Source organism: Nansenia antarctica (genome assembly GCF_963989245.1).
Source record: "Nansenia antarctica genome assembly, chromosome: 1".
Taxonomy (NCBI): Eukaryota; Metazoa; Chordata; class Actinopteri; order Argentiniformes; family Microstomatidae; genus Nansenia; species Nansenia antarctica.
The window spans coordinates 9,558,353-9,585,167 of record NC_137674.1 but is presented as its reverse complement, the minus strand read 5'-3'; the positions used below and the strand labels follow the sequence as shown (position 1 = coordinate 9,585,167).

The window sequence follows — 26,815 nt, the reverse complement described above, 5'->3', positions numbered from 1 at the left end:
GGCATAAGCCAGATAAATCTAACGGCTGCAAGAACAATGATTCAGATGCAAATGGAGAGCGACTCAAGCTAAACACTATGATACAAAAACTCAACGATGGCAGAATTTATGAGCTGCCAATTGCTGTCACCATGTCCATCAGCTACGTACAGAACATTGTAATTATAGAGCAGGCTTCCTCAACCCCTGCTGCATGTTGCATTGCAGCTGTGAATCAATACTACCCCCTAACTAACAGGTGCGATTATGGTCATTGTCACAGTATCAGTTTTATGAGGCAGACTGACAACTTGACAGAGTCCATCAATCACTGGGGCCTCTGGAGAACCTGCTGTTACTCTATGAGTGTGCTTCTTCATCTTTATTCAGCATACACAATGTCTAACAGAACAATACTCAATAATGCTTTTATCAGCTACCCTTAGTAGAGGAAGAAAAACCAGCGAGGAATTGCAACATCCTGTAAACTTCCGAAGAAAAAATATACCCTGACCCATTATGTGGAGAGGTCTTGATACACTCTCAGAAGAAAATTGTGTACTGGAGTAGAGGATATAGCAAGGTGAGATTTGTGGGGAGAGAAATGGTGAAAAAATGTTCAGGACAAACTCTTCATTCTATAATCCCCTGGTATCTGTCTCCCGGTTCCCCCGTCCCCTACCAACCCGCAATTACGGGGAGAAAAATGTCAAATTTTTGGGACTCCAGAAATACACAGACTCTCCATCAGAACTCAATTCGGTTTGGTAATGAGACTGTGCTTGTGCATTTCCCCATGCAGACAGGCCAATCTGTGTTGCCAGCACACATGGGGGCTTTGCATATCAGGAAAGCTCTGTGGAAATTGACTGGTGAAAATGTTGCTTTTTTCATTAGGTTGGAATTCGAGTTCTCCTTGATCAGCCCTCACAATATAACCTTGAGGGTCCTCGCTATCTGAGGGCAAATATATTCTCATTTTAAATCTTCAATCTTCTTTTATCTACAGTGTATGTCTTATAAAAATAGTTTGTCCTATAATGTAACAATTCCCCATAAAGGATGGGATGGAGTGGACCATTTTAAAAAATCTATAATCTGCCCTTTTATGATCCGTCATCACTGTTTAATTCTATTAACCTTTGGTACATACATGGCATTTTCTTATTTACCTCAGCAGACCTCAGTTCATAAACCTTAACTGAAGTGTGACTTCCTACTTGCCAGATATCCACTGACATTACCATGTTTCTGTACAAGGTTTTCACTGTTGATTGCTACTGTTGTATCCATGTCCCATATACATTAATAACTAATGTTGTCAATGGATCATCTCCTTCAACGCAACATTGCATTCCCTGTTATGTATCAGTAATTCAATGTCAATTATTAAAAAACAAAATGGCACATTTTGAGCATTCAAGTCATGATATTAAAATGTGGAGGGGTTGACTTACGTAGTCGTCGTATGATTCGTGTGTGACTGGTAACAATGGTGGTCTGTATCCTGGGGTCCGTGTCGTCCCCCTGGCCCGTAGAGCTGGTACTCCCCTTGCTAGGGAGGCGGCAGGCAGGGCGTTCCGTGTACCTCCTGTCCCCCTGGGTGCTGCTGTGCACCTGCCTGGTGGAGGAGGTGGGGCCGCACCTCCACACCCCCTGGTTAAGATGACAAAGCAACAATAATGACAGATTAGATAACAGCCTGACATTACATGTCGTTTACATGACTTAGTCTAATCATCTTGAAATCGCCCTTCGTTATTGTATGACACAGCTTATTGATTAGTACTGTATGTTTATGATGTAAGAATAGTTTGAATTAAGAAAATATGTCACTTATGTGTATATAATATAAAACATGTAACAAACAGTATTATCAACATCGTTATGGTATTAATGGCAGAATACAGAATGGCAGAAGGTTTTTTACATAAGATACCGTATAATAGGATCTCCTATTAACTTCAAACAACATGGCTACAGTGGTATCGCAAGTTCATCGATCAAACTACTTATGTTCAACACGTTTGTTCCAATCTCTGCAGATATTATTATTATTATTATTATAATTATTATATATTTCTTCAGCTGGTGGTGGTCACAAGCTTGAGTGTGAAGTGGAAGATAAGAACAACACAATTTGGCACCCAGACAGATGTTGTAATGATCTGGAAGCAGAGCAGTGTCCTCACATCACTTCCCTTCCAGACAGGCTATAAGGACGCAGGACTATTATTCGCATGACCGGCCGAAGCGCTGCCTGCTACCTACATTTGTAGAGAGTCAGGAACTCCATCTTCCGTCTCACACCTCTTGTCAGAGAATGCTCAGTCTCTCTATGCTTGCCAACGCCAACAGTGAGGGTGGCTATACTTTTCAGGGTACAGTTCTAGTTATTCGACTGTGCACATAACTCGCTCCAGTCACAGATTAAAGGCAAATGCGCCTGGGCTCTGGTGTCTGTACAGAAATTAGGATCTTGGGAGCGGACGGATGCTGTCTTCGGGCCCGGGTTGTACTGCCTAAAAGGGCCATAGGAACACCACAGGGAGTCCAGGGTGGAGTTAAGGTAATAACGCTTTCTATTTGCAGATATCCAGACGTTTTAACGCTAGCAATACAGAGGGGGGGAGGGGGGGGTGGAGACACGGTGTCTTCTGGCAGATCACTCACTCGGTACTGGTAGCAGTCCATTATGATACAAAAATACAAAAGACTCTATGGAGAGTTACAACCACATTACGGGTGCATATTTTTCATGGAGATTTAAAGTAATCGCTTATCGGTGCAGCATAAGGAGCAAATCAGGGGAGGGACGTGGTGGTGGTTTAAAATCGGCAGCATCACATACCAGGGGCTGTATTTAGTTCTATTACCACCTGAGGTACTGCAAGCTGTCACTGCTCTTGAGGGACTGTCAAACGGAATACCTGGCCAGGGTTGATTATATGAAATATGAATTATGGAGCTCCGTCATGTCTGAGATATATGAAATATATGAATAATACATGGCAATGAATAAGTTACTGTATATGTGTGAAACGACAGATTAAAGATGAATTAACCACGGTATGAATATGAGAACCAATAAAGAAAGCCCAGATTTGATTATTATCATTGAATCATACTGATGTAAAAACATTATGCATAAACAGTTGCTTTAAGCTCTCTCAGAACAATGCAGTGCACACATACTATGTTTAAATATTAGACCTATTTGCGCATTTGTCAATCTGATGTACTGAGTATGTTTAAAACAGAACCGAAAACATTGTATTCAAGTATTTCATTTTTATTTTTCCAAAATGTACATCAGTGGCAGCTGGTGCAGTTCAAGATTAGGGATTATTTCTATTACAGTATATTGGGTGACTGCATTCATATTACATTCACCCAGCTCAATGTAACATTGATAGAATTAAGCTATTACATACCCAGCCTAGGCATGATACCTGAATTTTCCCATCCTATACCCATTGTGAGGTTGCTACCACCTAACCTACAAATGAACGTTTATAACGCAGGTGGACAGAAGGCAAGATAGATAGAGAGTCATCAAGGTGACAGTGACTCATTCAATGTCGCACTCTTCTCCCTCTCACCTTTTCCCTTTGCCTGGGAACTTCAGTGCACAACAGCAGTCTGTGACCAGGGGCAAAATCTCTCTAATACCCGCTACACAGAATAGACCGTTGTAAACATATTAACGACAGTAACTGAGAACTAAAATGCTAAGAACTAACACACAATTCCAATCAATGTTTACAAATCACAGAAACAACCAGCAGTTACACCGGCGGGCCCCAGTGTCAATGAATAAACACAACTGAAAGCTTACCCTAAAGAAAAAGAATACAACAAAATAATATTACAAAAATAATTAATATGACATATATTTTTTGATTCTGTCTATCATTATCTCTTAGACTCTCTCTCTCTCTCTCTCTCTCTCTCTCTCTCTCTCTCTCTCTCTCTCTCTCTCTCTCTCACACACACAGAAAGACCTAGCTACAGGGAACCATCTTCGGAAGTTGTTCATTTTCCAGGGAAAATGCGAATTTAAAAATTAAAAAGACAATGAATAGGGCTTAGCGGAGCAGCAAGGATGGTCTGTATGGGAGGTACATTTGTGTGATGCAGGCAAAATACCTTGCATTTTTGTATTTTGAAACTTGGGTCCAATCAATGACTGTAACTTAACGTTGAAATGGAGGCCTGAGTTGAAATGGAGACCAACAATCCGACAGATTGATAGTCAACATTGCTGGTCTTAAAAATATTGTCCAATGTGAAACAATTAAAACCTACCTTGTGGTTGTCGTTGACGCCAGCCGCAAGCCCCGCCCCTGTACACTCCTCCCCCTGCTGGTGTCGTCTGATCCGTTCAAGTAGGAGAGCTCCCTCAGCTGCTCCTGTCTAATCTCGTCATTGTAGTCCTGTGGGAACAAAATACAACAAGCCTCACTTTAAATAAAGGAGGAGATTTGTCTTTCAACACCAACAGATGCTTGCGACTGCAGCAAAGTCACCATTATTCAAATTCTCTTCATATGCACAGAGAAAGTGTGCTGAAAATGTTATATTCATTAGAGAATGTTATGGTCTGAGTTGTTTAGGGGAATAAGTCTTAGTATACTGACAGATTTTAGAACATAGAGGAGGGAACTGGGAAGATTCAAAAAAACATTATGTTTCCTACTAGTGCTGCATACATCATGTCTGATAATTATAAGCGGATTTTATATTATAAGGCATTTGAGTTTCAAAAAGGGTGTCTACCACATGACCTTCACCTGCCGTTCTGATAGTCATATTGAGAACCAGGGAAGCCATTTAAGACCATTTGTCCATATGCTGAGACAGGGTTGTTTCATGAAAGGTCAGTGAAATTGGCCAATATTTTGCTTTCGAGTGGGAATATTTCAGCCTCTAGATTTTCTCTGCCAGTCATTGAACATGACAAGGATCTGAATCACGGGGCACATAACAGATCCTGTCAGTGCCTTAGACAGATAAACAGGTCTCATTTCCTCCAGCCACTTATCCTCTTTCTGGCTGTAATGACAGCAAGGCAGAAACAAATTGAATGGCAGCTTTGTCCTTTGTCAGGGATGACATCTCCATACTTCTACACTTTTGAATGAATGAATGAATGAATGAATGAATGAATGAATGAATGAATGAATGAATGAATGAATGAATGAATGAATGAATGGTCTTTATTGTCATTGCTACAGTACAGGTACCAAACAACGAAATTTAGGAGGGGTGGCTCCCCTGGTGTTAGGAAAGAAAAAAAAAAAACGTTTAAAAAAATCACAGGAAGGGAAGGAGCTGGTTTACATAAATAAAGGCTATGTACACTATCCACTGTACTATACTGTACAGATAGACGACTAGGGTTGTCATATTGCACAATAGTGTTATTGCACATTTTGATTGACATGGTTGTAACACTCAATTAATTGATGTTGTATTAGCACTGTGGATATTTGCAGAGATCGAATGAACACTCTTGCAACAATCTGTGTGATAGACAAAGTGAAAAGTTATCCTCTAATTTTCAGTTTCCTTGATATGACTGTCCTCTGTTTAAACTGATACAGGGCAATTTGTGGGCAATGCAGAACAGCCAAACTCAAATTGATTATAAACCCATCTGTGCATGACAAACACAATTCAGTCATTTAGTCTCAGTCATTTAGATAAAAATCAATGACTACTGTATGAAGGTGAGGTTTATTTATCAACACAATACATGTACAATGTCAGCTAATACTGTACATTTACAGTAGTTCTGTAAACCTATTGTTCAAGTCATGTTCATACTATGTTCAGACAGCAAAGTAGCATTGGCGCGACTATACGACGTCATTAGTAGCCAACAAAGTACTGATCCACAGGCTATCCACATCATAGCGGGGGACTTTAATCATGTCGACCTGAAGGCAGTACTACCCAAGTTCTACCAGCATATAAAATGTGCAACGAGAGGAGAAAAAACACTGGATAAGGTATACACCAACATCAAACGTGCTTACAAGGCTAGTCCGCTAGCTCATCTAGGCATGTCTGACCATGTGTCAATCCTCCTGATTCCTGCATACACCACAATGGGGAAAAGTGCTCCCACCACCACTAAGACTGTCAGAACCTGGCCAGAAGGGTCCGCTCCACTGCAGATCTGCCTAAATGACACCCTATGGCAGGAATATGAGCATGAGGACCTGGAACAGTACACGTCGTCGGTTCTGAACCACATAGTGAACTGCACCAACTCAGTCACCGTGGACAAACGGGTCCGGGTCTACCCCAACACGAAGCCATGGATGACTGGGAAGGTCCAAAAACTGTTAAATGAGAGGGACAACGCCTTCTTCGCAGGGAAGCGCACACCGCTGTACAGCTCCACCAGGGCCAACCTAAAGCGCGGCATCAAAGCGGCCAAGGCAGAGCACAGAGAGAAGATTGAGGAATGCCTCCTGAGCAACGACTCCAGGCGGATGTGGCAGGGGGTTCAGCAGATGCCAAACTTCAGAGCCAACAGGCTCACAGCCGCAGAGGACGACCCCCTGCTGGCGGGAAAGCTGAACACCTTCTACGCCCGGTTCGACGAGGGGCGAACGGAGGTAACCACAACACAGACACCACTCTCTCCAGCTCTCAGCAGCCTCACCCTCACAGAGCACGAGGTGAGACGCGTACTGAAGGCGGTGGACCCCAGGAAAGCCTCGGGGCCGGATGGCGTCCTGGGACGGGTGCTGAGAGACTGCGCCGACCAGCTGGCCGGGGTTTTCACCAACATCTTTAACCAGTCCCTGTCCCAGGCCACCGTCCCACCCTGCCTGAAAACCTCAACTATCATCCCAGTCCCGAAGAAAAGCACGGTGAGCTGCCTAAACGACTACCGCCCGGTGGCACTCACACCAATCATCATGAAGTGCTTCGAGAAACTAGTCCGGGCCCACATACTCACACGCCTCCCGCCCAACCTGGATCCATACCAGTTCGCCTACAGAGCCCACAGGTCCACAGAGGACGCCATAGCGACGACTCTCCACGCCACTCTATCCCACCTGGAGAGGGGAAACAGCTACACGAGACTGCTCTTCGTGGACTTCAGCTCCGCCTTTAACACCATCCTTCCAGACAGGCTAGTGACCAAACTACTAGACCTGGGTCTATCACACTCTATATGTGCGTGGATCAAGGACTTCCTGACCAACCGCCCCCAGAGGGTGCGGGTGGGCCCCCACACCTCCACAGCCCTCAGCCTCAGCACTGGGTCACCCCAGGGCTGCGTGCTAAGCCCCATCCTCTACAACCTCTACACCCACGACTTCACCCCCATCCACCCCAGCAACTACATCGTAAAGTTTGCAGACGACACCACCGTGGTGGGATGTATCTCGGGGGGGGACGAGGCGGCGTACAGGGATGAGGTAGAGCAATTGAGCAAGCTGTGCAAGGTAAACAACCTGCTGCTAAACAAGTCAAAGACCCAGGAACTCATCGTAGACTACAGGAGGAAAAAGTCCGAGATCCTGCCCCTGCTCATCGACGGAGAGAGCGTAGAGATGGTCTCAAACCTCCGTTTCCTGGGACACATCATACGGGATGACCTGGCCTGGAAGGACAACACTAAAGGCACCATCAAGAGGGCACAACAGCGGCTATACACCCTGAGATGCCTCAAGAAACAACACAGCAAGCAGGAGATGCTGGTGGCCTTCTACCACGGCGCAGTGGAGAGCATCCTCACCTTCGGCATCTCCAACTGGTACCACAGCTGCACGGCAGCGGAGAGAAACGATCTACAGAGAGTCGTGAGAACAGCACAGGGGATCACCGGCGCCACCCTCCCCTCTCTGAAGGAGCTGTACGAAACACGCTGTCTCAGGAGGGCCTCCAAGATCTCCAAGGACCCGACCCACCCTGGGCACGAACACTTTGTCAAGCTGCCCTCGAACAGGAGGTACAGGACCCCGGCCGCTAGGACAAACAGACTGAAGGACAGCTTCTACCACAGGGCCGTCAAGGCCCTGAACACAGAAAAGGCCTAAGTTCTGGGCCCAGGACAAGTCCGGACGGATTGTAATGGCAGCTAGTGCTGAGGCACAAACATGTACATTTTCAAGCCTGCAAACTGTGACACTTTAAAAAAAATGTGAAAAAATACTTTCTTGTGCAATATGACAACCCTAGTTGACTATCTGTGCAGTATAGTACAGTGGATTGTGTACATAGCCTCTATTGATGTAAACCAGCTCCTTATCTTCTTGTGATTTTATGCATCTATGCTTTTTCCAAAATGTGTTTCTTTTTCCTTTCTTAAACACCAGGGGAGCCTCCCCTCCTAAATTTCGTTGTTTGGTACCTGTACTGTAACAATGACAAATAAAGTCTATCTATCTATCTATCTATCTACTATATAGATTGATTGAATGTATCAAGCATAATTACAGGTAGTTCTCAGTGTGTTAGAAAAAAACGATGAAAAACTATGAACTATGAAATCGGATCCATCTAATTCTGAGAGCAAGGTGTGAAAAAGGCATTACTCACAAGCATCCTCATCCTTGTAATACAACTGGCCTGAAACAACCTTTTGGTGCGATGAACACTCTACCACTGCTCCTAATTAGAACTTCTACACCTTAGCAACAAATGTGTCTGGGCTTGTAAAAGGTTGTTGTTTATGAAGGCCTTGAGACAAACATTTGAAATCAACACGGAACAATATTTATCAAGAATATTGAGTCTTTTTCTTAATACTTAATTAAACTGACATCGAATTTAATCATATAACCATAATGAGCTGTGTTGACGCATGATGACTGACATGCTTCAATGTGCTTCTTTTCCTTTGTACCCACAATACAGCATAAGTAACACTGACGTCACATTAAACCAATACATCCCTCTTTTTCTTTTCGAAAAAAACTTTCACATTACAATCAAATACCTTTCAACATGTGGCCTGTTTTCTGAAATGTATTTCTTATCACTACTGTTTCCTAACACAGTGCAATTACCGTATATAATGTCTAATCGTTTAAAGACAATTTTCATATTCAAGCAGCAAGCATCAAGTCCTTTTTACTTGACAACAACGTCAGACAGTCTTCAGTGTGCTTGTTTGACCCTTTGAGGTCTGGCTGAATTTGCATGTCTGACATGTTAATGGCGCTCAACCTCTCTGCGATCTTGTTTTTGCAATATTCTCTGAACAATGCAGATTTTAATTGTAGCCCATTGTCCAATTTGCAAGTGACTGGTAGGCTACTCCATGTCTACTGAATATTGCCTCAAGACTATCAATAACTAGGGATGCACCGAATGTTCGGCCACGGGGAAATTATTTGGAAACTAGCAAAAAAAGCACATTCGGTGGGAAAAGAATGCGAGACGTTTTTTTATGACGCGATGTGCAAGCAACCCATGCTGTTGTGTGAATGTGACAAGTATTGAGTGATGACTGCCTACTGCCAAGTCATATAATTACAGCAAACATGTCGGCAGTTTGGCATCTGTTCTCTGAACGACAACTAGGCACATTCATTAAGACTTCCGTTTTCGTGAAAAGCACGAGCTAAGCTTTGAAAATCAATGACACACTCGCTAGTCAACTTGTGAGCCTGCTAACAATTTAAAGTAGTGTTATAATTAACTAGGTAGCTGTGGGGATTACTTACTGAATCCAATGTATTGCAATATTTTGGCTTGACTAGCGAGTGTGTGATGTGATTTTCAACAATGTTGAAATGTATTTCCGTGTTTTGAACAGTCTGAACATTTTGGTGACTAAAATGAGGAAATATATTATATTACAAATATATAACAAAGTATATACAAAGTATATACAATTTCAAACATGTAATTTTGATAATTATCATTTTACATTGTACACATGAATAAGCATACAACCATGAATAAAAAGCTACATTAATTTAATTGACAAAAACAAGGTATTCGGCAATTTTCATTTCGGTGCATCCCTATCAATAACCTTCTCTGTGGTTGTGGAGCTAATTGATGTCATATTCAAAGTAGCGACTATAGTAATCAACCACCACAATAATGAAATGGTTGGATGGCAGGGGCCTATGAATTTATAGCAATGTCCTGCCAGGGACTGTCTGGTAACTATCTCAGTTCTGGTGGGTCGGGTCTGGGTACTATCTGGTAACCACGACACGCTTTACAATGTCTCTAAGCTGCTCTATCAATGCCAGGCCACAAACCTTGGTTCTGAGGTGTTGTTTTGTTCCCACTATTCTAAGTGTCCCTCGTGAGCTAGTGAAAGTGCTTGCGCTTGTAGAGCCTGGGGTAGCCCTATGTGTGTTCCGCGAATAACCAGGTATCCTACTTTTCCTACTTTCCTATTAACTTAGTTAATTTGCTATTGCTGCATTTGTTTTACATTCTCATAATGTCCATTTGTGATTGCCTTATGTACCTCAATTAGCTCTGGGTCGGTAGCAGAGGCTTCCTCTAACTCCCTGGTAGTAAGTGTTTTGGGTGTCGCGTTCACAGCTACAAATCTCAAATTTTCGCAGAGTCATATAACTACTCCTGTCTTACTATCTCCCCCAGCAGTCGTGACAGTGGATCTGCAATCTTCTGCTTTCCTGGAATATGAGCCACTTTAAAGTAATATGGCTGTAGCCTGAGAACCCATCTCTCTATGCAGGCACAGGGTTTAAAGCGGGGACCGTATTACCTCCAATGAGTTATGGCCCTGTCACCAACTCAAACATACACATATAGATGTAGTCTCTCACAACTTTGACTCTCTGTCGAAGAGTACATACGTTCACAGTCTGTTAAACTATGGCTTACAGAGAAACCCTGTTGGTCCTGAACTAATAGTGCTGCTAAACCTAGAGGATTGGCATCTGCTATCACATTGGTTGGTGCATTGATGTCAAAGTAGGGTAGGGTGCTAGCTTTGGCCAGATCTGCCTTGAGAGTGTTGAAAGATTTGTAGCGAACAGGACTGGGAGTAACTCACCCCTAGCGGGTCTTAAACCTCAATCTCCTGCATACCATCCGGCCGCGCTAACCACAACCCCAAGAGAGTTAACGGGCCTTACACAGGTTCGTTAGGTCTTACACAGGTTCGTTACACTATCCCCACCGTTTGCGTCACTATATCAAGTCCCTCATGTGGACACGGCTCTCCGATGGCCTTGTCCCATCCCACTCCTGACACCAATGTAGCGAACGGGACTGGGAGAGTAACTCGCCCCTAGCGGGTCTCGAACCCCGATCTCCCGCACACCAACCGGCCGTGCTAACCACAACCCCAAGAGAGTTAACTCCCTTGGTGGAGCTGCTAACGGGCCTTATACAGGTTTTTCTTGTCAGGCATTGCAGTGGCTCGGACAGTGTAATAAACTGTCGGACAAATCTGCTGCTGTATCTGATGAGTCTTAAGAAACTCCTCACCTCCATGGAATTCTCTAGTTTCCCGTCACAGTTCCCTGTCACAGCTCAGTGCCCTTTCTGGTCTGGTCATGACAGCATGTAGATAGATAGATAGATAGATAGATAGACTTTATTTGTCATTGTTACAGTACAGGTACCAAACAACGAAATTTAGGAGGGGAGGCTCCCCTGGTGTTTAAGAAAGGAAAAAGAAACACATTTTGGAAAAAGCATAGATGCATAAAATCACAAGAAGGTAAGGAGCTGGTTTACATCAATAGAGGCTATGTACACAATCCACTGTACTATACTGCACAGATAGTCAACTAGGGTTGTCATATTTCACAAGAAAGTATTTTTTCACATTTTTTTAAAGTGTCACAGTTTGCAGGCTTGAAAATGTACATGTTTGTGCCTCAGCACTAGCTGCCATACAATCCGTCCGGACTTGTCCTGGGCCCAGAACTTAGGCCTTTTCTGTGTTCAGGGCCTTGACGGCCCTGTGGTAGAAGCTGTCCTTCAGTCTGTTTGTCTTAGCGGCCGGGGTCCTGTACCTCCTGTTCGAGGGCAGCTTGACAAAGTGTTCGTGCCCAGGGTGGGTCGGGTCCTTGGAGATCTTGGAGGCCCTCCTGAGACAGCGTGTTTTGTACAGCTCCTCCAGAGAGGGGAGGGTGGCGCCGGTGATCCCCTGTGCTGTTCTCACGACTCTCTGTAGATCGCTTCTCTCCGCTGCCGTGCAGCTGTGGTACCAGTTGGAGATGCCGAAGGTGAGGATGCTCTCCACTGCGCCGTGGTAGAAGGCCACCAGCATCTCCTGCTTGCTGTGTTGTTTCTTGAGGCATCTCAGGGTGTATAGCCGCTGTTGTGCCCTCTTGATGGTGCCTTTAGTGTTGTCCTTCCAGGCCAGGTCATCCCGCATGATGTGTCCCAGGAAACGGAGGTTTGAGACCATCTCCACGCTCTCTCCGTCGATGAGCAGGGGCAGGATCTCGGACTTTTTCCTCCTGAAGTCTACGATGAATTCCTGGGTCTTTGACTTGTTTAGCAGCAGGTTGTTTACCTTGCACAGCTTGCTCAATTGCTCTACCTCATCCCTGTACGCCGCCTCGTCCCCCCCCGAGATACATCCCACCACGGTGGTGTCGTCTGCAAACTTTACGATGTAGTTGCTGGGGTGGATGGGGGTGAAGTCGTGGGTGTAGAGGTTGTAGAGGATGGGGCGTCGAACATGTGTTTCCAGGTCGTGCATGTGCACAAACTCATTAGATTCCTGCTAGAACATTAGCTATCTCATGCTGGCACTGCTCACCGGCTGAAGATACACTGAATACCAATCTCTTTGTATTCGTACACTCCGTTGTGCACTGTTGTTATTTCACGTGAATCAAGAATCAGCTCTAGCTAGTGGTAACCCAATTCCAGATAGCCCAATAGCTTACTGAATATAGTTGAGCCGTTTGATACCTTGGAGTAACTCATCAACAGTAGGGATAGGATAGTGTTCCCTCACTATTGCTTCATTTGCTCATCTAATGTCTAAGCATAATCTAACATCATAGTCAGCTTTTGGTACAATAACCACTGGGTTTACCCAAGGAGTGGGGGGGTCATTTACAGGTTAAAATTGGGCATCAGTTCTTTTGTTTTGGACTCTACTGCCCCCCTGAGTTTGAATGGTATGCAACTAAGTGGCTGGGCCACAGGTTTTACCTCTAGGTCAATGTACAAATTAACCTACTTTGTTTTCAGTTTTCCAACTCTCTGGAACACCTCCGGATACTGCTGTTGGAGTGATCTTTTCACTCCTTCTCAGCTGAGACATCGGTGCCTTTTCTACGAACTTCCACTTTTATGGCTGCCTCTTTTCCAAGGAGTGATTCTCCATTATCTTTGCTGGCTATCCATGATCCTGCTCAGATCTATTGCTAATTGTGATTTCACATTTGAATGCACCTTTTTACAGTGTTCTTTCTGTCCTAGGGATAAATGAATGACACTTCATGTTTTCTGTCTTTAGTCTATCTAATGTATTTTCATCCATCACGTTGCTTGTTGCACCAGAGTTTTCAATCCCCCCACACAAAAGTTGTTGTTCTCCTTAATAACAAATGCAAAGCCATTTTGTTCTTCAACATTATGGACATTTCAAGTCTTTGAAACCTTTGAGCGGCACACTTTAGAGAAATTGATTATCCTTTACATTGTGACATGTCTGTCCGCATGCAGGGCTTTTCGGATCCCTGCCCATCTGTAGCTTTTCCTTTTGGTTTCACCCTTCTCTTTGTCTGTTGCTTTTCCTTTTTGAATAATGTTTCCCTCCTTTTTGTGATACGATGAATAGTCTCTGTCTCCACCTTCGATGTGCTTGACATGTCTGACATTTGTTCCTCATTAGTCTCACACTGCGATGCCATTACCAAGGTGCGGGCAAGGGTAAGTCTCCATCCTCCAGTAATGTTCTGCACACATATTCTGATGTACATTTACTCAAAATACCATCCCTGATCTGGTTGTCTGCATACCCTAGCAAATTGTTGCACAGTCTAACCTGATTTCTGGGTTAGCTTGGAGAAGGTTTTGGGGGTAAAAGCTGTGTTGACTTATGGCATGAAATACAAATTCAATGCGTCACTGATCACGGCAGTGTAATCTGTTACCTCCCCCATATTCGGTAGAGTTGAGCAGATGTCTTGAACATCTGGTCCGGCAAGGTGCAAAAGCACAGCTCTTCTCCTTTCCTTTGTAGCGTCCGGAGAATCAGCAGAAAGAACAAGTGCTTTACTGTCAGCAAACAGTTAAAAAGACGCCAGTCACCTCGTCCATCTTGTACCTAGCATAGTTGGTTCAGAGTAACTAGCAAGCAAAGTTTTTAATCCTGTATCTTTCCATTCTGAGTGTACTTGAACAGCTAGCTAACTATAACCAGTGTTTCGTTTCTCCTCGCCAATGTTGAGTCTTTGTCTTACTACTTAATTAGGCTGACCTCGAATTTAATCATATAGCTGTTGTATTTGACCTGTATAATGCTGTATTTATCCACGGGGTATTATTACTTTTATTTTGATTGTAAAAAAATGTATTTGATATTGGAATTCAGGGATTATTATTTTTTTACAGTTAAACGACAGTTACTAATGACAATTAGAGATGAGTCAGTGTCACATTGATTAATGAAACAGAAGATATGTTATATTTGTGTAAATCTTGTAAATATTTTAGAGAATGTTAGCTGCAGATTAGAGGTAAATTATTTTAGTGATTGTTGAGTGATCCTTTGAGCAGCAGTTCAGGAACAGAGCAATTAATTAGGTTAATATGACATATGATATGATTTTCCTAGCACCCTCAATAAGCGGAGCGAGGTATGTTAAGTGTTGTAAATGTATTTAAGTGTTTAATGTATGTATGTGTTTTAATGTATGTATGTGTTTTGTTTTGTGATTTATGTGTTCCATGTATTTTTATGTACGGTATAACTTAAAGTGTGCCTTTCCATGTATAATATTTGTCAAGCTATGAAGTAGTATTGCTTCTTTGTGGTTTCACAGTGTTCGATGAGTCTATTGCTACTACGTGGAAAGATGCAGCAATAAACCCGTCAGAGACTCTCCAAGCTTTGTTTATTAATGAAAATATCGCGGGCAGCTACAGCAATAATGACTGAGACAAATGCATGACTGCTGTTAACACTTTAGTGTTATAACAATAGCGTCACATAAACCAATGCATGAAAAAGAGTAGTTTCGGAGTGCATGTTATAGGGTCTATCAAAATGTCTGAATTGAAGCTAGTACAAGAAGTACAGGTGCAATCAAGACTTGTTTTTAAATGCTTTGCAAACAATACCTTGCAAAAACATGATGGCTAAAATTGGATAGGAAAATAAATGTATTCAGAGATGAAAATAAGTAATGGCTATCCTAACAGGATCATTCTAGAGGGTATTGGATGGCAAAGCTAATTAGGTCCTGAGTCAGAACTGAGTGGCTAATGCATTCAGATGTACCAGGAGGAAACAATATTGAATCATCCCAAATCATCCAACTTTGAAGTTATTAAAGCACTTTACAGACCTCACATTAGTTATGCTTCATTTCCAGTCTACCACTATCAAATGAATCCAAGATGTTGGCATCTGGTGATAGGACACTAGACTATTTGTTGCGTCTCTTAAAGAGCATATTTCGGAAAGCCATTCATTGTCATGTTATGTTCATCTACACTTTCACAAATTCATATTGTTATTATTATATTTATTTTTTTAATACAACTATAACTATTTTTCTACTAGTCAGTGTCCTGGCACACCCTTGTGTGGGTCTGCCTCAGCAAGGTACATTAGGGAATCTCTTCAGACTGTTTCCTCTCATTATGACTCTCCTGCAGTCAATACTGCTGATACAGATAAACCTGCTATCAACGCTGCACATTGTACCGTATGAATCACTGCTCTCCTGATACTAAATGACAGTATGAATTGCAGTATCAACTCCTCACACACTTAATGGTCTTTTCACAGATGTCTTCTGCCCTTTGGTGAAAACCCTCTGGATCAGACGACACATTCTGACTACCATGACATTTGATTAGCTTGCCAGGTGGGTTTTGGAATGTGTCCATTGATCTAACCTGTCAGATGAATTTGCTAGAACAAATTCTAAGTCAAGTGTTGGATACTTTGGTTGTCCTCAATAAAAAAAACATGAAATACTTCACATAAGATCCAACAACTCAGTAGCATTTACGTATTTTCTGGAGACTACATACGGCCTCTTGTAGATCTTCACCCAGGACACGAGGCAAACAGTAAACAAATATTGCAGTACTGTACATTCCAGGGGAGGCTGGTGGAGGTAGAAAGGGAGGAAAGACTCATTGAAATGCATAAAATGGAATGAGGAATGATAGATGTGATGACTGTCCTCTGAGTTCTACCTCCACCTGCCTCCTCAGGTACATTCTAACTTCACCAAAGATAATACTTTGGCTTGATCAAAGAAATACACACGCCTTCTTCTTGACATTCTTGTCTGGGTGTCAGGGAATTAAGTGGAGACATTACACAGTTGTATTATGACTGGGGAGGATATGTCCTGCTTAGTGCTGATGTTCAGATATACTGTACCTCTGGCCCTGAAGCAAAGGACAGACGGTGGTGAAAGCCCTTAGGCAAGGAAGGTGGAAGTAGAAGGATCGCCAGAGGGAGACTCTTATACAGTGCCTCTATCTGAGGGATTTGCACAGTTGCAAATCTTTAATATTTACAGCACGCACATATACAGTATGCACATTAATTACTGTTAACTGCTCAAGGCCCTAGTGATCTTTGGCGAAGCCTTGCAAGTTGTTCCATACTGAACTTGTTAATTGTGGAATACATTAACTTTCTTCTTAGCAATAGGGGGAGTAGGGATCTAGCACAAAGTAAAATATGTTTTTGCTTTGGATTACGCTGTAGCAAATGTACAGTATCATACTGTAGTTATCCGTTGCAATGTAAATTAAATAAAAAATGTGTTGTCTTTCTTGCAATATCTGTTGGTCATGTCCATTTTTCACAACATTCAATCAGTCGGTCTAGAGTTGTTGTTTTTTTATCACCTGCTTAACCCTCAATCCTTCAATTACATGTGAGAGTACAAATAGGCCCTGGTAGAGCAATATAGGAGAGCAGAGGTGAAGTCTCATCTCCGTGTACAACTCGCAATTACCCTCAAGGAATTAGAGTAAATTGAATGGTTTGAACGAACTTACTGGTACTAGAAATTTTTTAATCTCCTCCAAGGCATGGCTCATGCGGGAATAGGCCTCTCCAGGTGGAGCAAAGACTTCAATTAAAACATGAAGATCGTTACTTAAATGGGCATACTTGGCCTCCCCGCTTTTCCTTAACTCTTCCTCCTATGGAAAAAAAGGAAATGAGGTCAAAATGTTATTTCCAACCAGAGGAGAAAAAAGGCAGTAAGACACAGTGGATGCAGTATGATGGAGATATAAACTGAAGCATGTGGTATTTACAACAACTGTTTGTGGCCCACAGCTACCTGGTAATAAATGCAATGTCATCAGCATGTTTTGATTGACTTCTTATTTCATGCCAGACTATAGCCGTTTCTCAGTTGTTAAAAACACGACCCCTTGTATCCTCCGTCCTCCTAGAATGGATTGGAGGTGAAGATCTATGTTCCTTATACTCTCTTCTAATGTTTTTCGAGGATGAAGCGAGTGCAGGATGGAATAGAAGAGAGCTGTGTTCCTAACAATTGAGAAAAGGCTTATCAGACCCTATCCACCCTCTGCCTTTTAAACAATGATATTGCGGTTGAATCATCTCACAAATGTTGGTTAATGTTATTTAAACCAGAGACAAGCTACCCTGCATACATGTGTGCATGACACAAACCCCTGTAATTACATCAATCCACAAAAAACCAAAAGTCTACTACTTTGTGAAACATGGGCTAAACTATCAATGGGGGTGGTAGACAAATTATTTTTGCTATTTCATTGAGTGACCAATTTTTGGCGGTGCTCCAAAGAGATACTTCAGCTTCAACCCATCTTGTCGTGTGACCCAGAACAGCGCATTCTGAAGCACCAGTCACCTTTCAGAGTTCCCTGAGTGCTGAAGGTTGGCAGGTACAGTATTTCAGAAAGACCTTAATTATGCCAACCTGGCTGCAATACCTTCTTATGCTGATTTCCTTCAGCTCTGGCTCACATTCAAAGATTGAAGAGGCTTTGGTGGGATTGTCACAGACGCTCTATCACTGAGGCACTCCCAACCACCTTGCCTCTTTATTACTAACACCTCTTGATTCCTAGACAGAGCTACATGACAGGTTATGTATGACCAAAGACAACGTTTTAGATGACCTTATTTGCTTCCAAGGTGAGGAGGCACTTGAGCAATCACAACACTCTGAACCTCATAGCCTCTGTCAAGGAGAGGTCACTATGAGGCTAACGGCAATGGGGCAAACTCTCCCTTAATGAGAAAAGGTCTGATCATAGCTAGATCGGTTAATGACATAAACACTGATAGGCCATGCTCAGAACTGGTATCCAACAATGGCAATGGGCTTTGAAGTACAGTACCAGTGGTTAACTACGGTACCTTAAATGTTTGCCCTCTCAGAAATGACTAGTGTGCACAAAACATAATCATTTCAAGAGAATGTATGTACTATATATGTACTATTGTGTTGCATGTACGGTAACTAAAATCTGCCAATGGATAACATGGGAGGTACTTGCTTGCTAGAAAGCTAATGGTGGTGGGGACAATTGAAGTTGAGGATATGTTTGGGTCAAATGGACTGTGGTACAACTACAGTACAGTAACATTTAGAAATGTGAAAAAGATAGTTTGATGTGCAGAAAAGTGTAAGACTTTACAGATATACTGTAAATAACTGGATTGACCTCTATAACTGTGGTACACACACCCAATGCAATGCAAATTAGTGAGTCTTTCAGAGAGTTTCACTGAACATGCTTCCCTAATATCTTCAGCATTAATTATGCAGCTTGTTTGGAGAGAAATATTGCTTTCATTGCAAAATATTCCTCAAAACCAAACAAGACACCACTGAATCCACTGACTTGACATAATTATTAACAGCACAAAACATAAATAGCTGTTTTGTGCGACTACCCATAAGTTCTGAGCAACAGGATCTTACACTAAATTTGTATGAATTCATACAAAAAGCAGAACACTGATTCGTATTAAATCTTACAATCCAGTTCGTATGAAATGCTACGAATGTGACTTGCATGATGTTTAGGTAGTATTACACATTCATTTAGAGTGGTTAGGCAGTATTAGGCATTGACTTTGAGTGGTCATAGTTATGGTAAATTGTCAGGGAAACGCATTAGTAAACCTAAGCATCAACAGCACCAATTAGCACAAACAAAAAAACTGTGTCCCAACAAGAATTAGCAACAAAAAAAATTGATTTCCCCACCACAATTCGAACCAGCGACATTGAGATTGGAAGTCAGGGTGCTAAAGACACTAGTGGTGCTTACTACCACCGAAGAAAATAGAGCAAAAACTGGGATCATTAGGCCTACATACCTAGTTTTTTTGCTAAATAACATTACCTGAATCAAAGAATTTCTCAACACTGGCCTCTACTATATTATCTAGCATTTTTAAATGTACATTGTACGCTGGAGATAGTTGGCAGCAAATGGAAAAAACACAGTTAATTTCACTCCTTATGACAGCTAACCCAGGTTGCCAAGTCCATATACATAGAGTAGAACAGTCGTAGTCTCGGTAGGAATCTATTTACATTTACCAGGTGTTAAACAAGAGACAGTAGGGTTGTCTGAAATCCCAAGGCTAATTATTCATGCAAATATATGCATGAAATATTCACCTTGAGTTGCTGCACTGTTCATATGAAGTTTTCAAAATTAACTGGTCCAAAGTCAGACCTAATTGATTGTTCTGGCTAATATATGCAAATGTATGCACCTTTCTCAATAATCAAATAAGATGTGAAATAATGTCTCTGAAGTTCAGCTATGAAGCTGAACAGATCTAAGAGCTATGAACATCAATGTGTGTATACTGCGCTTTTGGAAAGTTCCTTTACTTTTTCCACATTTTGTTGTTTTATAGACTTAATTTAAAACGGATTCAATTAAAATAATTTTTAAATTGAAAATACAGAAACACCTCATGTACATAAGTATTCAGACCCTTTGCTATGACACTCTTAAAATTAGCTAAAATGCTAATGTCATCAACAAATGACAGAATTGATTCCTATGCAAATCAGAGACCCTATAAAAACAAATACATTAATTCCAAAATTACATGAAGTATTAACCTTGCATTAAGATGGACTAATTTCAACTTATTGAGTGATTAGCAATGAGTCTGAATACTTACGGACATTAGGTATTTCTGTATTTAAATGTTAATACATTTACTGAAAATCTAAAAAAGTCGCTTTGTCATTCTGGTGTGTTGTGAGTGGATTGATTCTTTTAATGTAATCTATTTTAAATCGAGTCTATAACATAACAAAATGTGGAAAAAGTTAATGGTTCTGAATACTTTCCGAAGGCACTGTAGCCAAGCGCTGATGACCGTTGAATGTAGATCTTTCACAATCTACACTTACTGTCATTGCAGACCAGAGATGCCTCAAACTATGTAATATAGAAGCAGGAAGCAACACCTCTCTTGACTACATACTAAATCAGCTTGCAAGTAGAGGGAAGGGAAAACACTGTACATGGCGACACATTAGGGGGACCGACAGTGTGACAAGCTTCCTTGCATGGACAAATAACAACAACAATAACAATAACAACTCAGATCAACAGCAGTGTGTCGATTACCATCACTGTGATGGAACAAGTCAGTGACAATCCTCAAGGTACAGTACTTACTGTACCTTCCTGTTTGGAGCTGAAAGGTGACAACATTCAATAATAATGTTGCATGGGTGTATCTGCAAGGTTACGACAGTGTTGTGCTCATGAATAAAGAATGAACATTTGATCAGTTCTGACTCGAGAGGAGCACAACTTGGTAACACAAACACATCCTTCCCTTGGTATAAACTCTATTATACTTTGCTTCATTGTTTGGGTCAGGAGATATATATAGTGTGTGTGTGTTACTACCCAGTCAGCAGAGAATTGAATCCGGATGTGGCCCAGGTACGACTTTGTTCCCCCGAGCCAGAAGTGGGCCGGTTCTGGCTGCCATTCCTGAGCCTTAACTTTGCCATGGAAAGGCCAAACCTTGGTCAGCATGTGGTTGTGGCACAGGTTCCAACCACACTCGGACCAAAGATGGTCCAGTAGCTACAAGAACGGATCAGGGCCACATTCCTCATACCAGAGCCGACCCATAGCCAACTCTAAACCAGGGCTGGCCCCCCACATTTGGATCAGGTCTGACCTCTAATACTTGTTATATACCATATGTGCCACCACAAGACCAGGGGCCTCATTTATAACGCTTGCGTACGCAACTTTGACACAAATTTTTCGGATTTATAGAAAAACAACTTGTCTGCTGACTGGGTATGTGGTACAGAAACAGAACAAAATTGTCAAATCACTAAGCTACACTCTGGGTTCCATGTTTCAGTTGGATGGAACCCCTACAGCGACAAATAAAATTGAAAAACGAATGCGCAAAACCAAACGTGCAGTATCACTACAGTATTAACTGCAGTTTTCATTTTCCATCTGCATTGAAGGTGTTAAAGACAAGACAATCCAGTTCTCCGTTTTCAACACTAAGCACTTTTCAACAGCGGTGCCAGTGCATGCCAAGGCCTACTAGCATCCAGCTAGTGCTTAAAGCTGGTGCTTGAAGCCTAGTGAACAAGCTTGTTTGAATTTCCAGAGCTGAACTTTCTAGTCAGCCTAGCCTTTCTAGTATGATCTCCATTTTTTTTACATTCTGCAGTTTGTAAAGTGGTGAACTCTAGAGGAGACGCTAGCAATACATATCAAATAGTCTCCGGTTACCCAACAGGTCCTGATAACTTTTAAGCAGTTTGCAACAATAATTTTTAAAAAGTATTATTCAAATTAATTGGATGGCGTAGCTACAGCGAGCTGTAACTTGGATTATGTTTGCCACCCACCAAGCTTGCTACCCGCACTAAAGCACTTGAATGATAAGAAAATCACACCTTGCTCTAAATCGATGAGGACCAGGGAGGTAGAGTGTAATAGCCTAGGTTTTAAGCACCTAATAGGCCCGGGGAAATGGGCTACTGAGGTTGGAGGGCTTCAGCTTTTTTTTTTATCATCCCCTGTAGATGTGTGGCCGTGGAGCCAGGGCTAACAATAGCTGTATAGGAGTACCTCCAGTAAGGACCCTGAGACCTCCAGTAATGACCCTAGCTACTTGGGCCTCCCAGCCCTTTGACTTTATTCTCTGGGCTGCTGCTGATCCTATGTACAGGCTCAGATAAGGCTGGTTTCAGGGGACGACGAGTCAGGAGGATGAATAGCTTGGCCGAGAAGCAAAATGCTCTCTATGTAAAGGCCTATTACATTCAGCCTGGACCTATGAGCTAGATCATAAGGATTATGCTGTGCTCTGGCACCTCTATAAAACCTTTAATAAACCTCTTTATTTTACTTTCTTAAACGTGTTTGATTAATACGATTGATTTATTTCATACATAATTCATATGATCCTGATCAATATTTTGGAGCATGTGTGAATTGTAGTAGTTGATTCATGTTTTATAAATCGTGCAGTACGCTTTTCCATAAATGTTAATATCATGCAAAAATCAAAAGACCAGAGGTGCTGTTGTCATACCTTTCCTTTGTCCCTCATGGAGCCTTTGCCGAGGATGGACATCTTCGCTCCCGTTTCCTCTTGTAATCGTTTCATGGAATTGCCCCGTGGCCCCAACAGCTTCCCAACAAAATTAAACTGCAACAGAGGAAAGGAAAAGCAATTTCTAAAGCAGCATCCTTCTTGACAACTTGCAATCATGGCCTCTATGAGTGAATGGAACATTACTTTTCACGTTGAAGGAGAAAAAGATGTGTGAATAATATGGATTGTTGTAGCCTTACAATAAATGTTTTCTTTTATAATATATTTGGAATAGCTGAATAGCTGAACTCTTGGCTTATATTAAATACTTGCAAATCTTTATCATTGAGGCTTGTGTGCTGCCCAACACCAAGGTGAATGGGTCTCTCATCTGAGCTACAACACAACACCAAGGTGAATGGGTCTCTCATCTGGTACAACATAACCAGTGTTGCCACAGTTACTTTGAAAAAGTATTCTGATTACTGATTACTGATTACTCCTTTAAAAAGTAATCTAGTTACTTTACTGATTACTTGATTTTAAAAGTAACTAAGTTAGATTACTAGTTACTTTTTTAGTTACTATTGGCAGCTGCCTAGGCACCCGACCCCCCCCCCCCCCGCAACATAAAAATGAAAACTGGTTTTGCCAAAACTCACTTTATTTAACTTAAATTACATAATTAAACTTTAAACAATAACTTAAAACAACAAAATAAAGAGTCTTTCTTTTCCTCACCCAACATAAATACTTGTTTTTAAACAATAAAATAAATATAATCTTTATTTAACAGTAACTAGCAAGGAGTGGTTTCACAAAACCTAAAACCTACCCTGACCATTCAGATATGATCCTAATATAATCCTAATCCTAAACTGGGTGAGTCTTATCAATTTAGTTTATCAATGATCAACATTTATGTTCTTGTCATCCTTTGCTGACACAAACTCAAAATAATCCTTATATTTCCAGCTATTTAACGCATATCTCTGTTCTCGCTCCATTGTGTAGGCTACGCTTCTGTTTACACTGTGCAATCAGCGTGGTGATACACGTGAGCGATTCTGCTGCAATCTCGCGATAGTCGAGAGCCGTTTTTTGCGGGCATGGCCTTCCATAGTAACCTCGTGTTGAAAACGTGGGCACTGACGTCACTCCCCAAGACGCGAGAAATGTTTGTTTACTATCGAACATTACAAAGAAATACTGCATTTAGCCTAAGTTATGAGGTAGTAACGCAATAGTAACGCACAGCCACTTGAATAAGTAACTTTAATCCGATTACTGATTTGGAAATAGTATCGCGTTAGAATACTCGTTACTGGGAAAAGTATTCAGATTAGAGTATCGAGTTACTTAGTATCGCGTTACCGGCATCACTGAACATAACAGGCTCTTCACTTATCCACTCCATCCTTTGTTGAACTATGCCCTAGCCAGTGTCTTATTGATGCTCAGGGTCATCAATGTTGTTCTGAGAAGAAATATAACGTGCACAAGCCAATAAAGTTCCTGGGAATGTTCCAGAGGTCACAGCCTGGATAAAGTGAAAAATAATGAGTTCGCTTCCAATGGGAAATCAAGTAATACTACAGATTCTACAGTAGATGACAAACTATCAAATGGCTGCCTTGGGGCACTGACCAACATTTCCCACCCACTGTGAATTGGCTGTTGTTAATAAAAAAGTAGCCCTATAGGTTATTACTTTCTCACTATTATTCTCTAACACTAAGTGTACAACTGGTCAGTTGTAACCATCATCATGGTGACCCTTAATACCATAATGGGCAGTCATTTAGTTTATTCATGTGCTGATTAAAATATATATTTGATAACGCCTGGATGAGACAAAACTTCCTCCGACTAAACAAGGATAAAACAGAGATAATTGTATTCGGTGCACCTGACAAAAGACGAAAGTCAGTGCCAACTTGATTCTCTCTCTCTTCCGACTAAAAAAAAGGTCAGAAATCTTGGTGTAATTCTAGACTCCGATCTAAACTTCAACAGCCACATAAACTCAATAACTAAATCAGCCTACTATCACCTGAAAAACATAACAAGAATGAGAGGTTTCATGTCCAAACAAGACCTTGAAAAACTCACCCATGCATTTGATTTGAGTAGACTTGATTATTGTAATGGTCTACTAACAGGCCTATCTAACGGAGCTGTTCGTACATTACAGCTCGTCCAAAACGCTGCTGCTAGGGTCCTAACAAAGAAGTGTGAACACATTAGGCCTACCAGTCTCTCAGAGAATTGAATTCAAAGTACTCCTAATTGCATACAAATCACAAAATGGTCTTGGACCAAAATACATATTTTTTTATTTATTTAACCTTTATTTAATCAGAGGTCAATTGAGAACCAATTCTCATTTGCAATGACGACCTGGCCAAGAGGCAAAACAGAGGCACACCTGTACAACACAACACAGTATATACAATACAAAACATGAGTACAATAAACAATAAAAGTACATTTTAAAAACATACTAACAAATACAACATCACAATATATATAGTTGAACAAAATGAACATTCAATTCACAGGCAACAGCTCAGGTGGACATTTCTGGAGTCAGTATGCCTAAAAACTTGCGACATCTGTGGCATTGTGCTGTGTGACAAAACTGCCCATTTTAGAGTGGTCTTTTATTGTGACCAGCCTAAGGCACACCTGTGCAATAATCATGCTGTCGAATCAGCATCTGGATATGCCACACCTGTCAGGTGGATGGATTATCTCGGCAAAGTGCTCACTCAGACAGATTTAAACAAATTTGTGAACACAATGTGAGATGAACAGGCCTTTTGTATACATAGAAAAAGTCGTAGGTCTTTGTTTTCAACTCGTGAACAATTGGAGCAAAAACAAAAGTGTTGCGATTATATTTTTGTTCAGCGTATACATTTAGGACAGGCACGTAATGACACCAAAAAACAACCTCAATTCCTCGTACGTAAATCAGGAATTCCACTGCCTCACAGGAGGTTATTTTAATCTCTGGAACATGACCCCAATGTTTCCCTAAATGAACCAGCTTGACAACTGCTTTCCTCCAGAGCTGAACAGTTGGTCAGCTAGCCATTGAAACATAACGTGGTCCTCAAAGGATGACAACCTTTCCCAATGCAAGCTCCTCCTACTAAAGTTCTGCAGCTAGGCTCTGCTGCCAGCTGTGTGCAGCAGCAGCATCAGCTGCATACTCCCAGGCAAATGACTGCATGCTCAGCTTATCTCCTCTCTAACATCATGAATGAGCCCTACTGTATAATCACAGGTCTGAATTAAAAGCAAGGGATACGGAGAAGTGCAGCATCACCAAAAAAGTCACCATCTTCCATCCCTCATCTCTGAGGTGAATGAGTTAAGGACCCTGGTGGTTGTCTGGTTTTCAGTGGGGGTTGCTTTGACAGGAATATCCTACAGCTGCGTGGGAGCCCTTGAGCAGATGGTCGTGGCGGCTACAGCAAGAAAGCGCTCGCTGGGCAGCAGCAGAAGAGTGGTCTGTTTTCATTAAGCTAATGAATGTCTGGAGCCACTCTGCGCCTCCACGGTGGGCAATTTGGGCTTTATAAGGGGCATGGTTCAGTGTTAAATGAGGTTTGAAATGATGCAAGCCGCCCCCTGCAGTCCCAACACCGATAGGCCTGCGGATGTCAGAAACGGGGTGTTGATAATGCAGCAATTATGAACTGGGACATTTTTAGGCTTGTAAAAAAAAAAAATACTGCATTAATGAGAGAAATTGATGGACGGGTTTTTGTTGAATAAATAGTGGGTATGTGTGCCACCAGGGTGACACGAGCTGCAGAGAACAGTAGATCACTACGTTTCTCCGGAAATTCTTCATTCTGCATTCCTAATAGTATACAGGATATTCTCTTCCATTTGTGATTTCAGAAATGTCTTTAATACATTTAATATTTAAAACCACCACAGATAGAATTACATGATTAGAATGTATCATTCTAATTCATGAGCAGAAATTCAATGAAGCCATTCCACATAACTACAAGTATCAGGTAATATTGTATGTGTGCAACAGGCATGAGCACAACCAACAATACA

The 26,815-nt window shown here is 41.8% G+C and overlaps 1 protein-coding gene across 1 annotated transcript in view; it reads right to left on the bottom strand.

The window, feature by feature from the left end:
• Positions 1-26,815, bottom strand: part of khdrbs2 (KH domain containing, RNA binding, signal transduction associated 2) — a gene marked incomplete at both ends in the record, with an annotated part of 59,437 nt that overhangs the window by 8,411 nt on the left and 24,211 nt on the right. Inside the window, 4 exons of the mRNA XM_080537059.1 lie at positions 1,437-1,635; positions 4,288-4,415; positions 17,164-17,310; positions 22,730-22,846. Of these exons, the coding sequence (XP_080393185.1) occupies positions 1,437-1,635; positions 4,288-4,415; positions 17,164-17,310; positions 22,730-22,846 (591 nt within the window). The remainder of the gene's footprint in view (positions 1-1,436; positions 1,636-4,287; positions 4,416-17,163; positions 17,311-22,729; positions 22,847-26,815) is intronic.